This window comes from Cyanistes caeruleus, chromosome 6, assembly GCF_971803275.1.
Source record: "Cyanistes caeruleus chromosome 6, bCyaCae1.hap1.1, whole genome shotgun sequence".
Classification (NCBI taxonomy): Eukaryota; Metazoa; Chordata; class Aves; order Passeriformes; family Paridae; genus Cyanistes; species Cyanistes caeruleus.
In genome coordinates, this window is record NC_141706.1 from 45001 (window position 1) to 72541 (window position 27541).

The following is a 27541-nucleotide window of genomic DNA, read 5'->3' on the forward strand; positions in this document are numbered from 1 at the left end:
TATAATTATAAACAAATGAATAATAAATAATAAAATTATTTGTTGTTTGAAGAGATGGTCAATTTAGAAAGTTCTTGTTGGGAAGTATAGTTTTCTTTGTTTAGTTATATATCAGTTTTTTTGGTGTTGCAAAGCGTTGAGGCCCAGACCCCCGAGGGCTGGATGTGTGAGTTTTTGGTGTTTGGGTTTTTAGTTTAGAGTACATTTGAATAGATTTAAGAGAAAGAAAAAAATATATATGGTTTGGAGAATTTTTTTGTTTTAGTTTGTTAAAAATTAATTCAAAGTAAGGGAGACTTTTGTTTTGTTGTACAGAATATCGTTAGGAGAAGGATGTGAGGGAATGAGTGTTGTTTTTGAAAATAACTTGTGTGGGGTGTTTTGTTTCTTTTGGAAATTAGTTATATATATAGACAGATAAGAGTAGAGATATTGAGTAAAAAGTGAGGTTTATACGTATTTTTTATTTAATGCTTAGATTTTTTTGAGGTATATAGTTTTTGAGGTATACATTGTGTTATTTTTTCATATTATTTATCATGTGTCATTTGGTTTTTGAGTTAAGACAATTTTACGGATTTTTTTCTATTTAACCTGGAATTGATTTTAATTGCTTTTTTAAATACATTTTTTTATTTGTTACTGGGATTTTGGTTTTGTTAATGATATGTCAGGGTTTAGATTGGGTAGGGTTAGTTTGCTTGGTGGAGTTTGGGGTGTTAATGAATTAGGTGGCTTTTGCTAGATGTTTTTTAATATTTGAAAGACTTTTTTATTTAATGTTTTTAAAATGGTTTTTAATAGTTTTGTTGGGTTGTTTTTTTGTACTTGGTGCATGGTAGGGGATATGGTATATTTACTGAATATTATGTTTTTTAGTTGAGGTGTTGATAAGGTTGTTTTTGAAATGAGTTTTATGGTTTGATTTAATTTTTTAGGGGCATTATGTTTTTAAAGGGCTTGTTTTTTAAGGTTAAGGATGATGTTTTGAGTAGCAGTGTGAGGTATAGGGTAGTTTTTTATTTATTGATGTATTTTTATTATTGTGAGTATGTAGTGCTTATGTATGTTTGGGGTACAGTAATGTAGCTAATTTGTTAGGTTTCTTATATTTCTATTTGGATTATTGTTTCTTAGAGGGGGTTCATTTGTTTGATTGTAGTATGTTTTAAACTCATGGCTAATGTGAAAAATATTGTTTATGGTTAAATTTATTTTTTGGTTTTGTGTTTATTTGGAGATAGTATTTTTATTTTGATGATTCAAGGTATTATGAGATTATTGAGTTAGGAACAATTTGGTTTTGTTTGGTTAATTGCAGTTTATTTTTGATCTTTTCTTTTTGTAGTTGCATGTACCTGTTTATTGCTTTGGTGGTTTTTATTAGTTGTATTTTTTGAGATATGAATATATATATGATGGATATGAATATATTATATGATGGATTTTTACAGTTAGTTTGTTTTTGTAGTGATTTCTTATTTTTTAGTAGTTTAATTTTTTTTATTGTTAATGTTAATCTTTAGTTATTTTTCTAGAGCATTGATTATTATTTATGAATTAGAAGGTAGAGATGTGGTTAGGTTGTTTTTAGTAATGCTTAGGGCTCATTGAATGGTTTTCAGTTTAGTAAGCTGTTGAGGTTTTTTTAAGCAGATTGGGTTGTGTTAGGTTTTATATAGCTTTTTGTGTTTTGTTTTACTTTTATGATGGGGTATGAATTATTAGTAAAAAGAGTGTAGTGGGGTTTTTTTGCTCCTCCTCTAATAAACAGGGTATAATTACTAATACACTTTTAAAACATGTTACTGGGATTGGGATGTAGGGTAGGCCAAAGAAAGAATAAACTAAAGCTATTTGGTACAAATTTCAGTACTTTTATAAAGTTTTTATCCATCATTATTACTGACCTTAGCATAACAGCTATAGTAATCTGTTCTCTTTTACTGTGAAAGTTATGTAGTAGGGACAGTATTGGAGTTATTTTTGGATAAGAAAATAAACTTAGGGACAAGAAAGGCATTAAAACCTCCAAAAAGCTCAGAGACTAGAACAACATAAAGGCCTCCACCCTGAGAGACATGAACTTAAGTAACACCATTACAAAGTCCTTTATCCCAGCACACAGTAAGCACCAATACAATATAATCAGCATGGGTTTTCCTTACTCTTCTGAACCCCACATTCGGCAGCAAATAATAAAATGCTTAGGAAGCTAAGACACAACTCAAAGCACTGCAGGATAACTTCACAGATGCAGACATCTTGTGTTGATCTAGGAAAAGCCTCTAGATTCCAAAGTAAAACCTATGTCACAAATTTCAAATTACAGGGGCCTGGGACTTGGCCTTTTACACCTACAGCCAGGCTGGGCAGCAGGGCAGAGCAGCTCCGGGGCAACTACACCCAGACACCCGTGACACACCAGACAACAGACGAGGGGACACAATGGGGAGACAAAACTCTGGGCCACAAGGACGGCCGCAAGGACTGAGAGAATGCGGAACGAGATGAGCCGGGTGAGAATGAAGGCGAGCTGATGAAGCTCACAGAACCCGGGAGGAAGAAGATGCTGATGGAACAATTAACTCCAGGAACTGCCAAGACAGATGCTCAAGAACCTGAGGGCCGCAGTCCCCTACCTATCTTTGCGTTTCTTCAAGTCCTAAGCCGCAACAATGGATCCTCGCGGCGCACGGCTGTTGACACAGCTCGGAAGAAGACATCTACAAGACATCCGATCGGATGTTTTTCAAAAGAGACGCGATTCCAAGGCCTCTGAGAGCAGCCGAGCCAAGGAGCCCAGAGATCGCAGATGCTATAAGTGACGCTGGGGTTTCTGGTAAGCCCCCAGAAGGGATAAGGGAAGGCACATACAACACAGGAGGCACAAAAGACACAGAAGGCACGATGGACGAGTGACACGCCACGCCCCGAGGCTGCTCTGTCCTGCACACCTCAGCACTGTGAACAAAAGTGAGGCTCTCCCACCGTGCGGCCTAAGGGGCCACAGCCTGGACCTCCCCGTCCCCAAAGCTGACTCAAATATCCCAGGTCACAAGTCCCGACCCGGCACCCCACTTTCATCCCCTCTGCGGGTCGTAGCCTTCGACTCAGCTCTCGGATGCCCGCTGGGGAGGATCCACACGGAGAGCCAAGGAAGGCCACCTGGCTATCCGGGAAGTTCCTGCCATCGCCAGGCTGTCGTCTCTCCGTCAGCTACAAAAAATAAAACAGAAAATCAGCAGCTGATCTGTGCAGGGCGTCGGCCAAAACCCGACAATTCCGCTACTCACGGTCTCCTGCGAACGGCCGTGTCCTGAGGCCGCACAATACGGCCACGCCGGGACCAGGCAGCGTCGTCGCAGGGCACGCCTGAGTTAAGAGAAGAAAAAGTGATGAGGCATTGCTGAGACTTGAACAGGCCCTCGCTCCTCCCCCCGACATCCCCAACTCACGGGAAGCCCTCGGCCCCTTCCTGAAGGCCAGCCACAAGGCCCCTTTACGTGGAAAAGGCTCCGTCACGCGGTCCCTGTGACGCTTCCGCAGGGCTCACGGGAGCGGCGAAGCAGGCGTGCCGGCCGGCTGGCGACGGGGTCTCGACGAAACGCGACTGGACCGCCTAAAGCACGCAAACAAGAAGGGACGCTTGGCGTTGCACCAGAAACTGAGAGCCCAGCGATAACAACAACCTCCCTCCACCGGTCAACGCTCACCTTGCCCGCTTCACCTTGACTGCTGCTAGATGGCTCTATTTCCTAAAAATAAAGACAAAGAGGAGACCTGTAACACAGGGACCGGTTCCAGTTGCCCTGCAAAGACAAACACTGACTTACCTTCTCGGGGGAACCCCCTTACCCTGGATGGGGCGCTCTGCCACTGATTTCATCCATCCGCATCTGAAAGAGAGCTGAGACAAAAGTCAAAGTGCTGCAGGGTAACTTCACAGCTCCAGACATCTTGGTTGATCGAGGAATATGTTCTAGACCCCAACTACACCCTACATCACAAAGTTCAAATTACAGGGGCCTGGGACTTGGCCTTGTACACCTACAGCCAGGCTGGGCAGCAGGGCAGAGCAGCTCCGGGACAACTACACCCAGACACCCGTGACACACCAGACAACAGACGAGGGGACACAATGGGGAGACAAAACTCTGGGCCACAAGGACGGCCGCAAGGACTGAGAGAATGCGGAACGAGATGAGCCGGGTGAGAATGAAGGCGAGCTGATGAAGCTCACAGAACCCGGGAGGAAGAAGATGCTGATGGAACAATTAACTCCAGGAACTGCCAAGACAGATGCTCAAGAACCTGAGGGCCGCAGTCCCCTACCTATCCTTGCGTTTCTTCAAGTCCTAAGCCGCAACAATGGATCCTCGCGGCGCACGGCTGTTGACACAGCTCGGAAGAAGACGTCTCCAAGACATCCGATCGGATGTTTTTCAAAAGAGACGCGATTCCAAGGCCTCTGAGAGCAGCCGAGCCGAGGAGCCCAGAGATTGGAGATGTTAAGAACGGCGTCAGGGTTTCTGGTAAGCCCCCAGAAGGGATAAGGGAAGGCACATACAACACGAGAGGCACAAAAGACACAGAAGGCACGACGGACAAGTGAAACGACGCACCCCGAGGCTGCTCTGTCCTGCACACCTCAGCACTGTGAACAAAAGTGAGGCTCTCCCACCGTGCGGCCTAAGGGGCCACAGCCTGGACCTCCCCGTCCCCAAAGCTGACTCAAATATCCCGGGTCACGAGTCCCGACGAGTCCCAACTTTCATCCACTCTGCGGATCTCAGTCATCGACTATGCTCTCGAATGCCCGGTGGGAAGGATCCATGTGGAGCGCCAAGGAAGGCCGCCTCGCCATCCAGAAAGTTCCTGCCATCTCCAGGATATCATCTCCAGGTCAGCTACAAAAAATAAAACAGAAAATCAGCAGCTGATCTGTGCAGGGCGTCGGCCAAAACCCGACAATTCCGCTACTCACGGTCTCCTATGAATGGCTGTGTCCTGAGGCCACATGCTACGGACATGCCGGGTGCCGGACGCCATCAGCACAGGGCACGCCTGAGTTAAGAGAAGAAAAAGTGATGCGGCGTTGCTGAGACTTGAACAGGCCCTCGCTCCTCCCCCCGACATCCCCAACTCACGGGAAGCCCTCGGCCCCTTCCTGAAGGCCAGCCACAAGGCCCCTTTACGTGGAAAAGGCTCCGTCACGCGGTCCCTGTGACGCTTCCGCAGGGCTCACGGGAGCGGCGAAGCAGGCGTGCCGGCCGGCTGGCGACGGGGTCTCGACGAAACGCGACTGGACCGCCTAAAGCACGCAAACAAGGAGGGACGCTTGGCGTTGCACCAGAAACTGAGAGCCCAGCGATAACAACAGCCTCCCTCCACCGGTCAACGCTCACCTTGCCCGCTTCACCTTGACTGCTGCTAGATGGCTCTATTTCCTAAAAATAAAGACAAAGAGGAGACCTGTAACACAGGGACCGGTTCCAGTTGCCCTGCAAAGACAAACACTGACTTACCTTCTCGGGGGAACCCCCTTACCCTGGATGGGGCGCTCTGCCACTGATTTCATCCATCCGCATCTGAAAGAGAGCTGAGACAAAAGTCAAAGTGCTGCAGGGTAACTTCACAGCTCCAGACATCTTGTGTTGATCGAGGAATATGTTCTAGACCCCAACTACACCCTACATCACAAAGTTCAAATTACAGGGGCCTGGGACTTGGCCTTGTACACCTACAGCCAGGCTGGGCAGCAGGGCAGAGCAGCTCCGGGACAACTACACCCAGACACCCGTGACACACCAGACACCCGACGAGGGGACACAATGGGGAAACAAAACTCTGGGCCACAAGGACGGCCGCAAGGACTGAGAGAATGCGGAACGAGATGAGCCGGGTGAGAATGAAGGCGAGCTGATGAAGCTCACAGAACCCGGGAGGAAGAAGATGCTGATGGAATGGCAAACTCCAGGAACCGCCAAGACGGAGGCCCAAGAATCTTATGGCCGCAGTCCCCTACCTATCTTTGCGTTTCTTCAAGTCCTAAGCCGCAACAATGGATCCTCGCGGCGCACGGCTGTTGACACAGCTCGGAACAAGAGGTCTAAAAGACATCCGATCGGATGCTTTTCAAAAGAGACGCGATTCCAAGGCCTCTGAGAGCAGCCGAGCCGAGGAGCCCAGAGATTGGAGATGCTATAAGTGATGCTGGGGTTTCTGGTAAGCCCCCAGAAGAGATAGGGCAAGGCACGTACAACACAAGAGGCACAAAAGACACAGAAGGCACGACGGACAAGTGACACGCCACGCCCCGAGGCTGCTCTGTCCTGCACACCTCAGCACTGTGAACAAAAGTGAGGCTCTCCCACCGTGTGGCCTAAGGGGCCACAGCCTGGACCTCCCCGTCCCCAAAGCTGACTCAAAAATCCCAGGTCACGAGCCCCGACCCGGCACCCCGCTTTCATCCCCCCTCTGCGGGTGGTAGCCTTCGACTCAGCTCTCGGATGCTTGGTGGGGTGGATCCACATGGGGCGTGAAGGAAGGCCTCCTCGCCATCTGGGAAGCTCCTGCCATTGCCAGGATGTCGTCTCCTGGTCAGCTACAACCAAGAAGACCAAATATCAATGCAGGATCTTAGTGGCACATCTGTGAAAACCCAGCACTTACCTTCTCTAGAGAATGCCCAGGTTCATGGGCTGCACACTTCACCCCACAGGGAGGCAGAGGCTTGCTTCACAGCAGTATTGGCTGACAGCCAAATGACCACCACCTCAAGGAGGGGAGGAAGACTCTCCAGTCAGTGAGGGCCAGGGAGCCCAGGGTACCCCAAGGATAGAAACCCCAGCTTATACGACAGCAGTAGGCCCGAGCACTCACTATCGCTTCCTGGCTGGCCCTAGCACCAGGGGTACTGCCTGCACCTCTCGGGGGTTCTGGCACTCTGCTGCTTTCGGGTTCCTGCCTGCAGCTGTCTCAAGGAAACGGGAGCGCTGTTAGGGCTGCTGTTTAGGGTTTGAATAGTCCTGTACTCTACCTTATATCCCAACCTATACCCCTTTTATTTTCTCTGTTTGTCTCCAGCCCTCGAGCCCTTGACCTCTGAAGCCCTCCCTCAGCCTCTCCGTGTCACTGCCAAGCTGCCCCGCTGAACCCTACAAACTTACAACCCTACGCTTGCAACCGGGGATGCTCCTTATCCATAGGCCCCAAGAGATGTCCCTTAGCCCGGACCAGGCAATCCACAGTTGCTCCCTACCCTACCTAAGTTTGGCCCTGAGACAGGGCAGAGGCTGACAGAGCCGAACTCTTTGCGGAGGCCAGGCACGAAGCCTTACCAACCGCCGCCTCGAGGAGGGGTGGGAGCAATCCCCGGCTGCGGAGGGACAGAGAGCCCAGGGTGGGGCGGGGCGGGAAACCCCCTGTTTCCCCAACCCTGCGGATCGTCCCCCCACTATCTCTTCCTGGCTGGCCCTAGCACCAGGGAACTGCCTGCACCTCTCGTGGGTTCTGGCACTCTGCTGCTTTAGGGTTCCTGCCTGCAGCTGTCTCAAGGAAACGGGAGCGCTGTGAGGGCTGCTGTTTAGGGTTTGGGGTGGGGTACACCTGAACTCCACCTTACCTATACCCCTTCTTTTCACTGTTCACTCAGCCTTTTTATTTTTGGAATTCTTGTGACAGATTGAGGGCACCAGGGAGGGACTGTCAAGATTAAATCAAAAGGGGAAAGGTCACCCCTGCAACTCCACACTGGCTCAGCTGTTCAGGTGCTGCTTCCTGGCAAAAAGCTTTGTCCATCACCACCTCCTTTAAGCAGTGCTCCACGTCCAGTTGCATCCACGTGCTCCCCCAGACCCTATGAGATGCTCTCACCGTCACTCCATCAGATGCCACTGGGAGCCCACCAGAAACTCCTCTCCTTCAGCAGTTCCATGCCAAAGTTGATTTGCCACTCGTATTTGGCCCTGTAATAACAGCAAAATCATTGCCCTCTGTCAGGCACATGTTGTTAGACACAGGTTTTTCCATAGCCATCTTTTCAAGAACGAAGTGCCATCCCTGCTTGATTGCTAAATCAACAGTAAATTCTGGAAAACCTAAATGAGAAAAAGAATCTAAAAGACTGACGAGTTAATATGGGAATCTTTATGTGATTAAACTAGTATGTTTTGAAATAAAGTAAATTCTTCCGGGTGTACTGCAAAAATCCAATTCCTAAAAAAAAAAACAAAAACAAAAAAACAAACAGCATCAAATTCCCACCCATATGATCAATAGAACCAGCCAAGGGAAAAAAATCTTAACCTAGAAAAAATCCAAACCACCTCAAAAAGATTCAACACTGAAACACAATGCATCCTAACACTTCAACTAACAATACTAAAATAAATTTTAAAAACAAGTATTCCCTCTATCCACACCACCAATACCACATAAAACAAATAAAGCAGTCTCATCACAGCACCCCCAAATCAAAAACCTAAATTGCACTAAAATCTTTAAAATAATCACAAATTAACCCCAAAATAAAGTTTAATCTCACTAACAAAAAAAAACCCAAAACAGGTAACAAACAAAAGCCACGCCATACAACCACCAGCAAAAACAGATGCTATGCTCTTTCACTAACAGTTCTTATCACATCAGCAAAGTTAAACATAAATAAAAAGCAACCCTATTGAACTCCACACATCACACTGAAAGGAATGATGAGCTTGTCTTTACAAACAAGCTGTGGGTCAGTTGATAAGATGTAGCTATCAGTGACAGACGACAGAAACAATGGGATGAATTCCAGTAGAAGATCAAAGAGGCACTGAAAGAACACTATGAGTTCCATAAAAGTTAAGAAGGGATTATGCATTGGGGGTGGAGGGGGAAAAGGTACCCCAGGTGTCAGGCGTTCCGGGCAGTCTGTACCTGTCAAGTACCTCAGCCTATGGGGAAAGGGAGAAGGGACAAGCGGCCGGGAATTAGGATAAAAAAGGAGGCTGTGCCCTCCAAAAATTTGAGAAACCCCAGGGGAATGCCCCATGGCCTCTCCCTTTATTTGAATAAAGTAAAAGGACTCCTCTGTCTCCTTTTTGGATATAAACCTCTGGTGTTCGTGGAGTAATTTTCCTGACAACACCAACTATTAAAAAAAAAAATCAAACCAAGTCACTGAACTCAAAGCCATTCAACTAACCCTAGACATCAGTAAAAAAACCCCAAAGCTCTACATTTATAGTAATACCTGAATAATTACCAAGACTCTATAAAAAATTTTAATAACTAATTAAAAACAAAAAACCAACCTAAACTACAACAAGTTAAAAAACACCACCCCCAAAAATATACCTATAAAAAGCCACCATATAAATGCCTGTGTCCCCAGAAATGAAGCTAATAAGAAACACCACAACAGAAAGGAATCCAAACTTATCATCAACACCTAAACTAAAAAACACAACATTAAATAAATAGAACATATACATTATTATACACCAACTACAAACCAAAAAAAAGATACAATCAATTACTAAAAATCACCTTAAAACCACTCAAAAAACTGCCAAAAATTAAAAACTGCATCTAACAAAAGCCACCTAATTAACACCCAAAACTCAGCTAACCAAACAAACCCTACCCAATCTGAACCCGTACATACAATAAACAAAACCAAATAATACATATCAAAATCTATTTTAATTGGTTCTACCTAAAATACAAACCAACCCATTCATAAAAATCATCTTTATTCAAAAACCAAATTTCACGTAGTGAACACAAAAAAATGAAACAACACACTATGTGCCACCACAAAAACTAATATTGAATAAAAACCACATAAATAACTCTGCTTACTCGATATTACTACCACTATTTATATTTACCTGTATCTCTATAAAAGTATATCTAAAAGTAAAAAATAATTTGACCATTAAGCCAAAGATATACAATAAAAATCAAGATGTCCTAAAATTACATTATATTATATCCCCACCATCTGCTTTATGCTTAAGCAAATTCTGTAACTTCAAAACTAACAAAGAAAAAAAAAACTTTTAACGTACAATCTGTATACAATACTAATGCAGTCTACCCCAAATTCTCTCTCAGCTCTATTGTTTAACCGAGACAACAAAAAATCCATTTTGTACTTTTTTGAAAATAACTTCTCATAGAGAGGAATGACGGGTTTGTCTTTACAAACAAGCTGTGGGTCTGCTGATAAGATGCAGCTATCAGTGAGAGACAACAGAAACAATGGGATGGATTCCACTAAAAGATCAAAGAGGCACTGAAAGAGTATCATGAATTCCACAAAAGCTAAGAATTAAGAAGGGATTATGCGTGGTGGGGGGAAAGGTACCCCAGGTGTCAGGCATTCCGGGAAGCCTGTACCTCTCAAGTACCTCAGCCTATGGGGAAAGGGAGAAGGGACAAGCAGCCGGCCCTCCGAAAATTTGAGAAACCCCAGGGGAATGCCCCATGGCCTCTCCCTTTATTCGAATAAAGTAAAAGGACTCCTCTGTCTCCTTTTTGGACATAAACCTCTGGTGTTTGTGGATTAATTTTCCTGACATCATTGATTAGTGAATACAAAATAATTGCCAAAACCATAGTAACTTCTTCTAAAACTGTTCAACTTTACTCCAATCCCAAAACCCAAGCTACCACCAAAACACCCCACGGCTCAAAAAGACCCACGCCACATCCCAAACACACGTGAAAAAAACACAAAACCTTCTAAACCTCCTGATCTCTACTCCACAACAAATAAACTATCTAATGTTATTCATTCTTCTTCCGACGCCCTACTTATTAAAATAAACATTTTTTTCACTTTTCCTCAAAAAAAAATTTCCTTTAAAATCTATTAAAAAACTAACTGAAACCTGATTTCTATCAAGAAACACATTCATTTTAAAACATTTCCTCCCAATTGATCTCAGACCTTTCCAAGGTTTGGATCCTGTTCCAGTGCACCTGAACCAAATCAACCTGCTCTGGCTCTGGAAACATCAACACCAAACCCAGAGCACGAAGCCCCTCGCTGTCCCTACCCTGCTGTCCCCCGGCCCTGCTCTCTCGCATCCTACGCTGCAGAGCGCTGGGAGCCAGGTTCAGCCCCGAGAATTGTCACATCCATTCCCTCGGACATTCCAGCTTCCACGGGGATATTGCGGGGACCCCCTGCATTCCATTCCCCAGTACAGCACCAAGACAAAGTTCTCACTCGGCCCGCGTCTCCAGAAAATCGCGTGCAAGGCTTAAATAAACCCCGAGGCTTGAGAAATACAGTCTGCCCGAAAAGCCCAGCTCTGCATCCAGGGGAAATGAACATCACAAACAGATTCACGCACCCCAGATGCACGGGACGCTGCCAGCTCGGACCTGCAGTTAACTCGGCAATGGAAAAACCTGAGCTCGAAGCCCTCCTGCAAGGGTACAAAAGGTATTGGACACAGTTTCTAGAAGGCACCACATCGTTATTTAAAGGCACAGCTCGGCTAAAGAGCAATATCGACAAAGCCCCGAGACAAAAAGCCCGGCAGGTCGGGCTTTTCCCCCTCCCCTCCTCCCAGCGGCTTTTGCCAGCGCACTCGGAAGCTGACAAGCCACAAGTGTTCCCCAGTGGCCCCCGCCGGGACTCGCTCCCGGGCTGGCGCCGCTCCAGGTGCGGGGGGACCGGGGGAGCCACGCGAGCCCCGGCAGCGGCGGCACTCGGCACCCGGGGGCGGCCCCACGCTCCCGGCCGGAAAGCGGCTCCTCCGGCGGGCGGGGGCAGCTCCGGCCCCGGGAGAGCCCGGCCCGCCCAGCGGCACCGGGACCGGCCCGAAGGGGCCCCGGCGGTGCCCGAGCCCCGCGCCCGGAGCGGACAGAGCAGCCGGGACAGACACAGCTCCGCGCCGCGGCTCCCGCCTGCCCGCCCGGCCTCAGCACGGCTCTGTCACTCCTCGGGGGCTGCCCAGCCGCCAAATTCCCCAGGGAATGCCAGAAGCGCTGCCGTGCAGGGCTGTAAGGGGTCAGAATCGCTCTCAAAAGCAGCGCCACGGCTCCATGTGACCCCTGCTGGAAAAGCCGGTGTTTCTGTCAATTGAACCCCGGAAACTGAGGCAACGGGGGGGGGGGGGGGGGGGGGTGTTCGTGCCTTTTTAAACCAACACGATAGCAAATAAATGAGTGCTCCCCCCCTTCAATTTAATGCCCTAAAAGTAAAAAGTTGTTTTTCCCTTGATTGAAATCTCTCAAATGATAGGAAAAGGGGAACACTCAATCAGACCCTTAAAAAGTAGTGACTATAAGGCTTCCTTCTCAATTTAAACCTCAGGATGATGGAAAGTGGGGGGTTCCCCTCAAGTCAAACCCATAAAATAGCAACAATATTTCCCCCCTTCCATTTAAAATGGAACATGGGGATTCACTGTTCACTGATACCCCTAACACCCTGGAAAAGGCAGGTTTTCCTCCAATCAGCACCCTTTAAATCATAGGTGTGTTGTGAATTCATGTTGTAAATATTGGCTTTCCACAATTATTCTGATAAATATATTATATGCTTTCACTATATTCTTTTCTCTCTTAGCAAGTTATAGGCTTAGATAGGAATTCTGAATGGTAAGGATATGTCTCATCTGGAGAAGGCAAGATAACTCCAACAGGCAAGACAATGGGAGGATCAAGCTGTGGAAAACAGGCTGTTATCAGCAGCAGGAAATGGAGAGCAAACTGTTACCAAAAAGCCGGTACCAGGACGTTGGCAAGGGGGAAAGATATGAAGCCCATCTGCTCTCTGAGGAAGTATAAGGGGCCTGGACTCTTATCAACAAGTGACCATCTGCAGCAGAAAGGAAACCAAAAACTCCGAAATAATGCTGACCAGCTAGACCAGCAAAAATTATGCTGACCAACAGAAAATAAAATTGAAAAAAAATATGATCCAAGAAGGTGGAACCAGGGAGGGGACATGCTTGAATATGCATTAACCTCTCGCAGCAAGGATGGGATAAAAAGGACACTCCTGAGATACCAGGTGTGCTCTTGGCAGCGCGCCAAGGCACCCGGCCGTATCTCTTTGCTTTACTTTATGTCTCTTATTGTCTTTATTAAACATTTTTAAAATTTTACAGGAGTGAACTTCATTTTTCACAGGTGGACTCCCCCCCAGTGTAAAAATAGATAATAACAGGAGTTTCTTCCCTCAATTTATGCCCCCCTTTTGTCCTCATAATACCCATTTCTTCCGGGGGGAATTGGGGAGCAAACGGCAAAATGAAATCAAAAGGGAAAATCCCTTTTGCAAATCCCTGCGAACCCGCACAGGCTTACTTGGCTCAGATGCTGCTTTAAACAATGCTCCATGTCCAGGTGTATCCAGCTGTTCTCCCAGATCCTATGAGACACTCCCAGTATTATTCCATGAAATACCCCCCAGGAGCTCACCAAAAATCCCTCTGCTCCAACTGCTCCACACTCCATGCTCAAGCGAAGTGACAGAAACCCTCCCCCTAAAATAGCCCCGGGCAGGACCCACCCATTCTTTACCATAACTGCTCACACCTGGGGCTGCTCTGAGAGCTCATCAACCTCACAGTTCAGTTTGTGCTGTTGCCATCCTACGGGTGAGGGGAGGGGCAGAAGGGACTTGTCGCTCATTCCCTGGACAGGACATTGTCTGCACCTGACACACTGGGGCACCAGGCTTTCCTTGCTATGGATCAGGACACTTCTCCTCCTGGTGCCCAAGGCTGAAAATGGAATTCCACCTCCACAAGTCCATGTGTTTGAGTTTCACAATTCCCAATGTAATTCCCCATGGATCATAAGCCATCACCTCTAATTTTTCCTCTAGAATCACTGCTGATTTGCCTTTCTGTGGAAGTGCTTGACGCATGGATGCAGAGTTCAGGGGCTTGTTTATGGCTTATCCTGACGAGCACAAATGAAATCCAAACACCCAGAATTACAGGGAAATATGGATAAAGTTTATAAATACTCCTCTTCCCTGCAAATCCCTGGCAACCTCCCATTGACCTTTTACTCTTAACCTCTGAATTTTGACCTTTGACTCTTGACTTTAGCTCTCTGAAGTTTGATTCCCTGATAATTGACCTTGAACCACATAACCTTGGAAAATTAACCCATAACATTGCACCTGGGACCCTTTACTCTTGATCTTTGAACACTGACCATTCACATGTGACCCTTGAAGTTTGAATCCCTGACTTTCCAATTTAACCATTGACCCCTGACCTTTTGCACTTGACCTCAGCCCTTTGACCCTGCCCCAACATCAATATTACTGACCTACAGTGATTTCAGCATATGAATGCTACCACAGTTATCTCACCCAGCCGTGTCAATACCACTATCAGTCTCTATCCCAGCCCCAGTGATTATAGCTCCAGCCCTAGTGATCCCTTCCCTGCCCCAGTGATTTCAGCTCTTGGCCCACGAGCTTTATTTCACTGCAAGCTCTCTTCTTCCAGCTCCACATCCACTTCCTTTTCCCTCCGCTCTGCTAGGTGAAGCTGCTCCAGGTTGAGACAAAGGATTTTTGTTCTTGGTTCCAGCTCTGAGGTTTCACCTTAAGGCCGAGAAATGCCACTCCAACCCCATCCCAACCCCAAAGCAATCTTTACTGTATTTACAGCCTGCCCCGTTGTGTACCATTCTATGCTTGCTTCCCACATGTACAGTCACTATCCCCTCAGAACAGTGTTTGCAGCAGTCCCCATCCCAGCCCCAGTGACTTCAGCTTCAGTCCCACAAGCTTTATTTGACTGCCAGCTCTTGTGCTATCCTTCTGCCTCCTCATCTTCCCAGCAGTGCCACATCATGCTGCTTTCTGGCTCTCCAGGCAGGATCTCTGTTTTAGCTCTAGCTCTCTGTGGTTTGAGCTTAGCTCTTGAACCCACATTCCAGCCCCAACCTGACCATCCTTACTGGAGGAACAGCTCTGCAAGGCCCTATCCCCGCCCTTACACTGATTTCAGCTCCAGCCACGCAGTTCGCATCCCAGCTCCATATTCCTTATCCCAGCCCCACAACAGTTTTACCCTAAACCCTACCATGTTTCTGTCTGCTCCAGCTCTGCTTCCTGAGTTCCTGCTCCTCAGCTTCCCACTTCTGGTGGCTGAAAGTTGCTCCCGCTTCTCACTGCAACCCAGGGCTGTTGATCAGGCCACAAGTCAGTTATTACTATCACTTCAATGTCTCTAGATACTGTCCTACCCACCCTAATGGGAGCCCAACTTTGGGGACACTTGAGGCCTCTAGCCCAACAGGTACCTTCCCCCTCCCCCTGGGTCTCAGCCCAGCACTTGCCCAAAGGCCCCCCCTCACCCCCCCCAGGCATTACCAGGGGCTGGGAATAGCCATTGGGCCCCTGCTCCCCCATCCCAAAAGGTGCCCTTGGGCCCTCCCAGCCCCCAGACCCTCAGACTCTCCTTGGTACCAGCAGACAGGGGCTGCTAATCCCCCAGGCACCTCCTGCAGGCCCTGAGCTGCAGCTCCATCCCCTTCCCCCATGGCATTTATCCAGCTCCAGCCTCAGTATTTCCATTGCCCCACATTGGTTTAGGCATGATTCAAGTGCCAAGGTCTTTATTCCACACTCTGGGGCTTTATGTCTCCACTGGTCCCACAATGGGTGTTTCAGCCCCAGCCCCACAATCTCTACTGAATTAACATCAGCTATCCAGCAAAAAAGCCCCTAAAGTAATTAATTTTAAGAATTAATTAATAAATAACATTTAATTAATAATTAAATCATAAATAATAATGAACTAGTAAATAATCAATATTTTACTAATTAATAATTTATATTTATTTAATATTTAATTAATAATCAATAAATAATAACTAATAAATATTAGCTAACTAATAAATAATAAATATTTAATTAAATAATTATTAATAAATATTTATTATTTAATAGTATTAAATAATTAGTAAATAACAAACTAATAAATAATAAATATTGAATTAAATAATGATTAACAAATAGTATTTAATAATAGTAGATAATATTTAATCATTATTTATTAATACTTAGTTAAACTAATACATATAAGGATAACAATATATCTTGTTAAAAGTAATTATAATTAATAATAATTTTATTATTTTAATAAAACTAGCAAAACAAAGCAACGTAATAAAGAAAATCGTTATTATTTTAAATAAAATCAAACTAAAATAATAAAAACTAAAAAACCCAGCTTTATTCTCGATATTTTAAACATTATCTTCGATCCAGAAACTACAAAACAGATCCTCTCTGTCCCGCAGAAACAACAGCTCATCTCCCTGTGCCACTCCAGACCCCGCACCCGCCTCCGGCCGCCCGAAAAGCCCAGGACGTGGCAGAAAGAATTGGCCACGACCAGCCCCGCCGCCCCAGGACACCGCCGGCCCCCAGATGCTGGCCCCAGCAGACGCGGGCATGGCACCCGACCTCACCGGCGCTCCCCGGATCAGCGAGCGCAGGGCTCCCGTCCTGGCGCACCGGCGCTCCCTGGATCGCGCCCGCGCACCTCCCGCTACCGCCCGCCTCTCCACCGCTCGCCGCCGAACTAAGGCCCGCACCCCTCCAGCTCACACTATTTATAGCCCACACCGGCCAGCCCAGCCAATCACAGCCCGAGGCAGCGCCGGGCCCGCCAATCCCAGCCCGCCCGTTCCCGCCGCGCTCGTCTCCGCGACCCCCCGCTGTCCCCTCAGGCCTCGCTCCCGCGATCCCGCCCGCTCCCCCCCTTCTCCCCGTTTCTTTGGGCGAAGTTACGGCCGGGACCTGAACGGGGAGCCCCCGCCCACCCTTCCCGGGACCCAGCAGCACCTCTCGGGGCTGCGGCAGCTCGGCTCTGCCGGCTCCCAAAGCGACAGCGGCCGGAGCGGCACCCCAGCAAAACGGGGGAGCGGGAACGGGCCACGACTCAGCAGGCTGAGCTTGGCGAGACCGCTCCTGGATTCAAAGGGCGGCAGTGATTGGCCACCTAGAACCCTGACCTAGAACATGACCTAGAACCCTGACCTAGAACCATAACCTAGAACCCTGACCTAGAACCCTGACCTAGAACCATAATCTAGAACCCTGACCTAGAACATGACCTAGAACCCTGACCTAGAACCATAACCTAGAACCATAATCTAGAACCCTGACCTAGAACCATAATCTAGAACCCTGACCTAGAACCATAATCTAGAACCATGACCTAGAACCATAATCTAGAACCATGACCTAGAACCGTGACCTAGAACCATAATCTAGAACCCTGACCTAGAACCCTGACCTAGAACCCTGACCTAGAACCGTAACCTAGACCCCTGACCTAGAACCATAATCTAGAACCATGACCTAGAACCCTGACCTAGAACTATGACCTAGAACCCTGACCTAGAACCCTGACCTAGAACCATAATCTAGAACCCTGACCTAGAACCCTGACCTAGAACCCTGACCTAGAACCATAATCTAGAACCCTGACCAAGAACATGTTCTGTACATCTGTAGTGGTGCTGAGTTTTCCTTTGGTTAAGGAGACCTTAACCACATTCACTGTGGGGAAAGCTGATGGACTCCTGACTGCAGGGCTGGGGTGATGGTGCTGCCTTCTGCATGCCTTTCCTTTGTGGACACAAACCAGTGCAAAAGCAAGGTCCTGAAGCAACCGGGATCCTCCTGAGAGGGCCACTCCGTTCCAGCAGCAGTGCTGAACACACTCCCCCTCCTCTCCCAGCCCTGGCCAGCGCTACAGCAGGCAGAGGAGGGAGCTGCCTGGGGAAAATGGAATCTTGGCCCTGCTCCACCAGGTACCAACCTCTTCCTCTGCTAGACAATGTGCCTTCACACAAAAGACGAGTCCCCAAAGGATGGGCCTTGCAGGCTCTTGCCTTGGAGTGGGAGCAGCTCCACCCTGCTGTTATTCTGCTGACTGTGTGAGTGTGCTGCCTCTCCCTGATGAATTAATCTTGATCTGCGGTGTCATAAAATACGCTCTTCTGATTTTATTATATTCATCTAAGGTTGTATTTCTTCTTAGCTTTAGATTTCTCGTTAACGTGAGATGAAAGCGGAAATATCTGCTCTGTGTTTTCAAGATGCAGACGGTCCCTGTACAGCTCAGTTTGGGTGTGTGGTTTGCCTCATCTTCTCACAAAAACATGTTGAAAGGGCAGGAATAGTGAATGAGTTATAATAAGCAAACTACTCCATGCTGTGAGAGTAAATTAAAAACTTGCAGTATCTTTGTCTAAATTGCAAACTAACCAGCGAATCTTGTACTTTGGAGACTTGAATTAAGGGCTTTATTCCTCCTGTTATTTAAAATCTGATGATGATTCTGATTTCTCTGCTTTTTCATGTCTGTGAGGAACCAATAAGGCTACCGAGTCACAGACTGAGAAGTAGCTGTAATGATTCAAATGACCTAAGCCTAAGGAGAGAGTACTGAAGTGTTCAAAAGAGAACCCAAACCTTTCCAGCTGATGAGCTCGGAGGAAATATTAGCTGATCATTCCATTGTGGCTCGTTTATTTAAATCAGATCCTGGTGTCTTCTGTAGTGTGGCCAGCACTTGTCAGCAGCCATTTAGTGTGATATATTGGTGTCAAACTTCTTGTCAGGATGTTGGTTGACAGCAGCAGTAAAAACTGTTGAACGCAGCAAAGAGATTTAAAAATGCTCAAGTGTTTTTTAAAATGCTTGTCAGGTACCTTTCTGTGGCTGTGTCACACCTAATGGGCTGTAAAGATGTCACTATAAATCAGTGCTGAAAATGGGACTGGGTACTAAATGCAGGGGTATAAGGAAGGGCAGAGAGAAGAGATCCTTGGAAGGCATTTTGGAAAACTGCTGTGAGGCCAGGAGGCCTTCGGTTCATCCCCAGTGATGCCACGGTTGGCTTAGTCCTGCCCAGCAGCGACAATCCAAGTGTTACATGGACAGTTTTTCTCCCAGCTTCTCTGCCCCAGGAGGCCCACTCCCAACAGGAGGAGATGAAAAGAAGCCTGGACTTCTTTTTGAGAAGGAAATTTTAGGAGGCTCTGTGCCAGCTAAATCCCTGGCTCAGCTGAGGGTTCACGGGGCAGCCTGCCTTGGATCAGAACCAGCCAAAACCGAGTCTTCATGCCTAAATATGTCCTGCTTCCTGTAGTTTTTCCCTGCCTTGCTCTTTCTGCTGCACATTTCCTCCCTGTTGTTCATTTTCCAGGGACAAGAATTAGTTCCTTCAGCCAGGCAGACTTGGCCTCTGGCAGCATCCAGTACGTCCACACCAGTGAGGAGGAAAAGCACACGGATGCCTTCACCTTTTCTGTGTCTGATGGGACAAACGAGGTCAGTCCCAGCCTGACTTTTGCCTGAGTGGGCAGATGTGGCTGTTCCTCCTTCTCCTGCTGTGGGATTTCCCACATCGCTCAGGTCAGGGAGGGAGGAAGGCCTGTGCAGGGAACAGGGAGCCACCTGCCCTGTGGGCTCACCAAGAGCTGGGTGCCTGGTTTTCAGCTGCTTGCCAACTGTTGCTGGAGCTCGGCTTTGATCCAGTGCACTGACAGCGTAGTGACGACAGCCAGCCCCTGGAGAAATGCCTTTTTCCTGCTTCCTGAAAGAGAAGAAGTCTAGCTGCACATAGAGGGAGAGGGGCAAAACTGAGTGAGAGAGGGAGGGAAAGTGGATGTCCGTAAATATCACAGAAAGAGGGAGAATTAATGAGTGGGGAGGGATAAAGAAGTGATCTGGGCTTAGCAGCTCAGACAAGGCTGAAATGAAGAGACCCAAACTGGGGATCGCTGTGCTCTTGCGATGAAGTCACACTCTTGGAAGGCTGAATTCGGCAAGGGAAGCTTTTCTTCCTGTCCGAGGTGAGCCAGACATTTGACATCACCATAAACGCCGTGGATGACTCCTTGCCCATCGTGCAAATCTTTGGGATGACAGTTCAGGAAGGGGTGAGAAAAACCATCACGGAGTTTGAGCTCAAAGCGACAGATGCTGACACAGAGGTAAGGCAGGACCACCCCCAGCCTCCTTGCTCCCCTCTTGTGCTGCACATCTGGGCTTGTGTTTAAAGACTTAACGCTGAATTTATGCTCAGCATGGATGGAAATGGCACTTCCTCTTCTTCCTGGGTCTGGCCAGAGGCTGAGCTGTCTAACACTGGCTCTATCTCACTGCTGTTTCCCCTGCAGCAAGAGATCTGGCTGCCTGAGCCAAAATCCTGCCCCCAAGGTTTTTGCCCTGGCAGAAGTGGCAAGGGACACGCTGCCCAGAATGGCTGCAGGACTGGGGGCTGCTCTTGTGTTCGTGGAGCAGGCACAGGGGTGGGTGGGAGCTGTCTCAGACCAGCTGAAGCAGGAATTCAGTAGGATGTGCCTTGTTTTATAGGGAGACACCTACAAAACAAAATCCCTTGGGAGAGGGACAAGGACAGGGCGGGGCTTAGGGGGAACCAGGAATGTTCTGTGCTAACCCTTGTGTTGGGAACACCAACGCAGGGGAGCGGCCTGGCCAGAATCCCTGTCCGGGCCTCCTGAGCTGGAAGGGCAGTGTCCTGAGGTCGTGTCCCCAGCTTTGCCCCTCCATGTCCGGGCACAGGTGGAGTCCCTGACGTTCGGGGTGGTGCAGCCACCCCGGCACGGGCTTATGGAACGCAGCGGCCATGGGCAGCGTCCTCTGCAGGCCACCACCTTCACCATGGATGACTTCACATCTACCAGAAGCGCGGCAGCTACAGGCACCGCGGCGGCAGCGCGCTCAGGGACCGCTTCACCCTCACCGTCTCCGACGGCACCAGCCCCCTCTTCGTGGTGCAGGAGGGAGGGAAGAAGGTCAGGCAGGAGAAGGGATGGGAGAGGGCCTTGGGAGCTCACAGGGATCTGCCTCCTCTCGGGGCAGGGGGGGACTGAGATGCTGACTGAATGTTCTCAGTCACGTCTTTGCTTCTTCCCCTCCCTGCAAACTCTGCCCTTGGTGCCAGCAGAGCCGAAGGGAGCCGAGCTGGTGACGTGGTGGCTGAGGCTCTGACTTGCACAGTAACCCCCGTGTCTCTGAACTGTTGTCAGGTGTGGCCCACATCATGTTTAAGGTGGAGATCGTGTCCAACGAAGACCGGGAGTGGCACGAGTCCTTTTCTCTGGTGCTGGGCCCAGATGATCCTGTGGAAGCAGGACCTAGGGACCTGCTGATTCAAGGCTGAAGTGAACCTTTAAGAAATGAGGAACAGGTTGAGTATGGAATTATCAGAGCGCAGCACAACTCGCTGCCTGTTGAGGAGGGTGAAACAGAGAAACCTTATGAATGTGATTGTTTGGCAGAACATTCTGAAAAAAGAAGGCTAGAATCGAAGTAGAAATGAAAGCCTGCTTTGAGTCATAAGATACAGAGTACTGGTTACTATATGACCAGAGAACAATAGCCAAGCCAGCTAAAGGAAAATCCCTGCTGATAAAACAATGCCCTTCTGCTGACAGAAAGCCCAAAGGCCAAGAAGCAAGGAAAGAACTTGTAAAGCTTGTAGAGCCTCAAATGCAACACTGTATGTAAAGTCTTTAGTGGGTGTATCTCATAGTGATTGGATACTGGGAATTAGAATATTCACTGTAGAAAAAGATACATTGGATTGTGACAAGAACTTTGCTCTCTTAGCTTTTCACTCTTAAACCTCTCTCTCTTAACCTCTCTCGTACCTCTTAACCTCTCTCGTACCTCTTGGCTCTTCTCTCTTACCCCTTTACTCCTCTCTCAGCTCCCCTCTCCCCCTCTCTTACCTCTTCCACTCTTTCCCTCTCTTACTCTTACCCTCTTGGTTTTTCCCCTCTTACCCCTCTCTTGTCTCCCCCCTCTCCTAAGCCTCCCTGGTTTCCCCCGCTCTCCCTCTGTTGCTCTTACTCCCTCCCTCCCCTTTTCCAACCTCTCCTCCCCTGCTCTCCCTGCTCTCCCCCCTCCCCTGGACCACGTGGATGCCGAGGCTGGTGGTGGACAGAGGTGTCCCCTCTCTTTACCCTTATAATAAATTGCTTATACCTGAACAGCTTGACCCTGGAGAAGTCTCTCACCGCAAGCGAGCATTTTACACAGCAATATCTAATCAATGATTTCTAAACATTTATCCAAGCTTAAACAGCTTATTCCTAATTATCACCACCTTTAGAACCAGCGCTCACCTGCCCCTGCAATACACAGGCACAGGGAGGGAGCTGCAGTTATTTACACAACAGAACAAGTAACATACCAAATTAAACACCCAGCACTATACCTCACTTTTGGAAACAAAACCTGGGCACACACTTTAGTGTGCAAAAGCCCTGTAAGAATAAAACCTGCTCTAAATATCTTAGGCATCAAGCCACAGACACGCCTATGAAATTCAGTGCAGCAGTGACAAAAAAAAGGAATTATTTCCTTAACCTGTGAATAATCCCCTCTAAGATTCTGTGATGCAGTTGCCGCTGCACACAGCCACAAGCGGCCATTTTATTAACAGGCAAAAGAACAAAGGCAATCCCAATTTCTCCCTTTTTGTCTGCAAAGAAACAGAGAAGGGAGAGATGCTTCTCAGAGGAGCATGGTAAAAAGACACATGGTGTAGAATATGGAACAGCTGATGGTTCAGCATCTCTTCTACTGCAAGATCTAGAGGATATCTGATGATACCTTGGAGGCCGGAGAGGGAATAGAAAAGAGCTCAACGCTATCTGCTCTTACATTTTAGCACTGTGACCTTTACCTTAACTTACAGTTAAGTGTTTCTAACAGTGTAAATCCCTTTTGTTTTGATTTTAACAGAGTGCAAGAATTCAGTGATGAAGTAACAGTGGCATACAGCCTTTCATTTCCCCTGGTCCTCTCACCCAGCAATGAGGTCTCACAACAACAATACAACAATGAATAGTTATAGAAGGTAACTCACTGTGCTGAAGAGTTCTTCAGAAGGATGGAAGCCACAATTGAGGCAGATCCTTGGACAGACAAGCCAGAGGTGTTTAGGCCTTGTGTTTCCTCATTACCCCAGAACCAGCCCCTAAAGGGGAACACAAAGTTCACAGGCTTGTATTTGGAATTAACGCCATATAAAGAACAAAACATCCTAAAAAAGCTACATATCATACAAATAAACCAGCTACCTTCTTTATGCCGCTTTTCTGTGGAGCCACAACTTCACAGAAGTAGATCTTGTTCTATCAATACAATGTTTTATTATTGATGGGCTTGTTGAAATCAGAGTGAACTCCAAGCACCCAGATATTCACAGAAGACAAACATCTCTCTGAATACAACTGAAAAGGCCAGAAGGGCTGCTCCATTTTACCCCTGATAGCCACGTTTGTCTCTAGAGTACATCAGATGATCAATGCACGGCCTTGAATCTATTTTTTTTCCCCCTGTGTTCCTCCTTTCCATCCTTCTGCGTAGCCTTGTAGCAGATAAATCTGTTCAATAAAGGGCCCAGCTGACTGTGAGCAGAAGGCAAAGCAGAGGATTTGTCAGCATGAAAACCCACACTGCAAAGATGAACGAGCATCAGGGGCAGTTAAAAATCTGCTAGAAATTAGTGCTAATGTCACACTACCCTCTCTTCCCTGTTTTCCATATCCAAAAGGAAAGGAAGTTGTGCATGAGCCAGAAAAGCTAAAAGGGTCGGGCAATGTGCTCACCTGCCATCCCACACAGCTGGGTGTGACTTAATGCACCAAACACAATGGAATTGTAGACAGCTGGGCAATAGACACCACGAAGCACACAGGTTTTCAGTGCTGTCAGCAGCTGCAAGGGGAGGATTGCCTCCGAGAAACATATCAAAACAATGAAAATTTAAAAAAAACAAATTAACATCTATTTCCACCACACATGTTTAAATTTATATACTATATTCATTTATATATGACAAGCAATATATAAAGTATCAAAATATATTATTTTAACATGTATACGTATGTTATTATATATTAAATATATTATATACATTTTAATGATATATATTTATTATATATATAATACATATATTAAATAAATATAAATAATATATATTAAATATAAATCTGTTTGTATATATTGGCATTACTTATATATCTTTACTTTTCTGGTTGCACGTATGTCTATATCTTTATATATTTAATATACATTTCTATGTTTTTATTTTTGTTGTATTTATTTAAAAGCCCCGAAGCTAACCTAATAAAAACCAAACAGTCCCTTTATCTTAAACGGTATTTAAAAATATTTTAATATACAATTTTTATCATATTTATATACCTTGTTGATATACATAACACATAACATATCCTAAAAGATATCATATTACCATCTATACGTACAGAAATCATATTATAGATTATAAATCAATATATATGTATATATTGCTATTACTTATTTTTACACCTACATATATATATATATGTCTATATATATATATTTCTCTATACCTTTATATATTCATTCTTTAAATATTTTATTTATTTGTATTTTTCTTATTTATTTAAAAGCCCTGCCTCTAACTAAATAAAAACCAAGCAGCCCCTTTATCTTCAATATTTTTTAATATCTATTGTGATCATCTTTATACTTACAGGTATATACTCGGTTGCTAACCTGCCCCCGCCCCACCCGCCGCTCTCACTGTTCCGGCACACAGAGCAGCCGCCTCCTCGGGCTGCTTCGGTCCCAGGGCCGGGGAGCGACCGTTCGGTCCCGATGCCATTGGGGTTTCCGCCATTTCCCCGGGCCGTGGGGGAGAGAACGGAGCGAGAGGAGCGGCAGCAACGTACGGGTCGTCACGAGTGCCAGAAGCCCCAGAACACGGCCGCGGCAAGGACCCCGGCAGAGAGAGGCGTCTTCACCGCTGCCTGTCGGTGCCCGACCGGCTCGCGCCTGGCCCGGGCACTGCCGAGCGCACAGCCCGTGTCCGCACGGCCAGAAAAGCCATGGAAAATTGCACCGGAGCGGCGTCGGCGCCGGGGTGTTTGTCAGGCAGTCGAAAGCATGCACCCACTGCCCAGGGTCCTTCCATTTTCCCGCCTTTTTGGCCGCCATCCTTGGAAGGTCAAGCCAGCCACGACCGGGCAGCCATCCTGTGTGTGTCATGACATCACTTCCGCCCTTCCTCGCCACCATCTTTGTTGTGGCTGAAGCCACTTCCGGCTGAGCGGCCAGCTTTGTTATGGCACAATTAAGGCCCCCGCTGCTCTCAGCACGTCTAACTTGTGTGAACGAAAAACCTGCCGACGCCGACCGATTCCGAGCACTCCGCCCGATTTTCCGCCGCCTTTCCCGGGGCGAGGATGATGGCAGCGGGGCTCAGTGGCTCCGTAGCTGGGTGGCGGCCCCGCCTGCGGCGGCAGGCATTGGAGTCAACGCCTCTGCTGGGGTCCTCCCGGCCGGCTCCTGCGGGGTGGGGTCCCGACGCAGCTCCGCTCAGTTCGGCTCTTTCCAGCCCGCTTCGGCTCGGTTCGGGCCCGCACGCTTCGGCTGGGCTCGGCCCCGCCCGGTCCCACCTGGCTAGGAGCACAGCTGCAGTACCGCTCTGTGCCCACAAGGCAACAGCACTGCCGCACAGCTCAGCCTGGGGTGGGCGGGGGGGCGCCCCAGCACGTGCAGAGAAGCGAGGCAAGAAACCACGTGTGCAACCCCCTTCCAAAAACTCCTCTCCAAGGAACTCCCCCAAAAACCCCCGCATCGAAACTTAGCAAGCCCTGCCGCTAACCAAATAAAAAACAAAATACCCCCTCATTTAATTGTATTTAATATTTATTTCTATCATATTGATCTATATTTATACACATAGACATAATGCATAATCAATATAAAAATTAAAATATAAATAATGTAAATATTTATATATATTTATATATAAATATAAAATGAACGTCTATCCACATATTTTTCATATTGAATATTAATCTACTTGTCTAGTTTTAGATTACTTGTATTTATTTGTTTTTATTTCAATTTATATATATATATAGCTCCCTATATTTATTTCTTTTTTATAGATGTGTATATTTTCATTTCTATATTAATCATTGAAAAGCCCTGCATCTCAGCCTCTAACCAAATAAAAAACAATTAAACCCTTGTTTTAAATGTTTTTAATATCTATTTCTATAATATTGATCTTTTATATTTGTACACACAGATACAATGCATAACAGATATTAAAGTACATCACCATCTATCCCTATAGTTTTCAAACTAATCATTAATTTACTTGTCCAGATTTGGATTACTGGTATTTATATCTTCTTTTATGGCTCCATCTATCTATCTATCTATCTATCTATCTATCTATCTATCTATCTATCTATCTATCTATCTATCTATCTATCTATCCCCCTATCTATCTCCCTATCTCTATATCTCCCTATCTATATATCTCCCTATCTATCACCCTATATACATTTCTTTATTATAGATGTGTATATTTTCATTTCTATATTAATCATTTAAAAGCCCTGCCTCTAAGCCACTAACCAAATAAAAAACAATTAAACCCTTGTTTTACATGTTTTTAATATCTATTTCTATAATATTGATCTTTTATATTTGTACACACAGACACAATGCATAACAGATATTAAAGTACATCACCATCTATCCCTATAGTTTTCATACTGATCATTAATTTACTTGTCCAGATTTGGATTACTGGAATTCATTTCTTCTTTTATGGCTCTATCTATCTATCTATCTATCTATCTATCTATCTATCTCACTACATATATTTCTTTCTTATAGATGTGTATATTTTCATTTCTATATTATTCATTTGAATGCCATGCCTTTAATTAAATAAAAAAAGAAAAGCCCCTTGTATAAAAAAATTAATATATTTTCCTATAATATTGACCTTCTATATTTATACACACAGATATAATGCATAACAGATATTAAAGCACATTACCATCTATCAATATAGTTTTCATACTGATCATTAATTTACTTGTCCAGATTTGGATTACTGGTATTCATTTCTTCTTTTATGGCTCTATCTATCTATCTATCTATCTATCTATCTATCTATCTATCTATATATCTCCCTATATTTATTTCTCTATTATAGATGTGTATATTTTCATTTCTATATTATTCATTTAAATGCCATGCCTGTAACCAAATAAAAACCAGTAATTCCCTTGATTGAAAGATTTATAATATCTATTTCTATAATATTGATTTTCTTTATTTATACACACAGAGATATAATGCACAACAGATATTAAAATACATTACCATCTATCCGTATATTTTTCATATTGAATATTAACCAGCTTGTCTAGGTATAGATAATTTGTGTTTATTTCTTATTTATGGCTATATCTCTCTATCTCTCTCTCTATCTCTCTCTCTATCTCTCTATCTCTATCTATCTATCTATCTATCTATCTATCTATCTATCTATCTATCTATCTATCCATGTCCCTATCTATATATCTCCCTATCACCCTATATACGTTTCTTTAGTATAGATGTGTATATTTTCATTTCTATATTAATCATTTAAAAGCCCTGCCTCTAAGCCTCTAACCAAATAAAAAACAATTAAACCCTTGTTTT

The 27541-nt window shown here is 46.0% G+C and overlaps 2 protein-coding genes across 3 annotated transcripts; one reads left to right on the plus strand and one right to left on the minus strand.

The window, feature by feature from the left end:
• Window positions 1-1856: 1856 nt before the first annotated feature.
• LOC147652347 (uncharacterized) lies at window positions 1857-25278 on the minus strand. Its single transcript, XM_086894578.1, has 11 exons — window positions 24559-25278; window positions 23647-23773; window positions 22902-23012; window positions 15063-15163; window positions 5409-7970; window positions 5151-5314; window positions 4988-5067; window positions 3717-4910; window positions 3459-3622; window positions 3297-3375; window positions 1857-3219 (listed from the first exon to the last, which is right to left on the minus strand). Exon 1 carries the CDS (start codon window positions 25100-25102, stop codon window positions 24605-24607), a length of 498 nt encoding a protein of 165 aa, XP_086750704.1. The 5' UTR covers window positions 25103-25278; the 3' UTR covers window positions 1857-3219; window positions 3297-3375; window positions 3459-3622; window positions 3717-4910; window positions 4988-5067; window positions 5151-5314; window positions 5409-7970; window positions 15063-15163; window positions 22902-23012; window positions 23647-23773; window positions 24559-24604.
• On the plus strand, window positions 19028-25717 carry LOC111944485 (extracellular matrix organizing protein FRAS1-like). Of its 2 annotated transcripts, XM_086894577.1 has the most exons (6): window positions 19028-19330; window positions 19855-19995; window positions 20588-20820; window positions 21055-21215; window positions 22778-22892; window positions 24561-25717. In XM_086894577.1, exons 1-4 carry the CDS (start codon window positions 19121-19123, stop codon window positions 21074-21076), a joined length of 606 nt encoding a protein of 201 aa, XP_086750703.1. In that variant the 5' UTR covers window positions 19028-19120; the 3' UTR covers window positions 21077-21215; window positions 22778-22892; window positions 24561-25717. The 2 variants fall into 2 exon arrangements, with proteins under 2 accessions (XP_086750703.1, XP_086750702.1); XM_086894576.1 differs by having other exon boundaries at window positions 21055-22892.
• The last annotated feature ends 1824 nt before the right edge of the window (window positions 25718-27541 follow it).

Excerpts from the sequence above, each read along its gene's own strand:
- LOC111944485 (XM_086894576.1), top strand. The coding sequence starts at position 19,121 with ATGCCTAAATATGTCCTGCTTCCTGTAGTTTTTCCCTGCCTTGCTCTT. Across the intron at positions 19,331-19,854 it reads TGTCTGATGGGACAAACGAG|GTGAGCCAGACATTTGACAT; the intron begins GTCAGTCCCAGC and ends TTCCTGTCCGAG. Across the intron at positions 19,996-20,587 it reads CGACAGATGCTGACACAGAG|GTGGAGTCCCTGACGTTCGG; the intron begins GTAAGGCAGGAC and ends GTCCGGGCACAG.
- LOC147652347 (XM_086894578.1), bottom strand. The coding sequence starts at position 25,102 with ATGGTGGCGAGGAAGGGCGGAAGTGATGTCATGACACACACAGGATGG.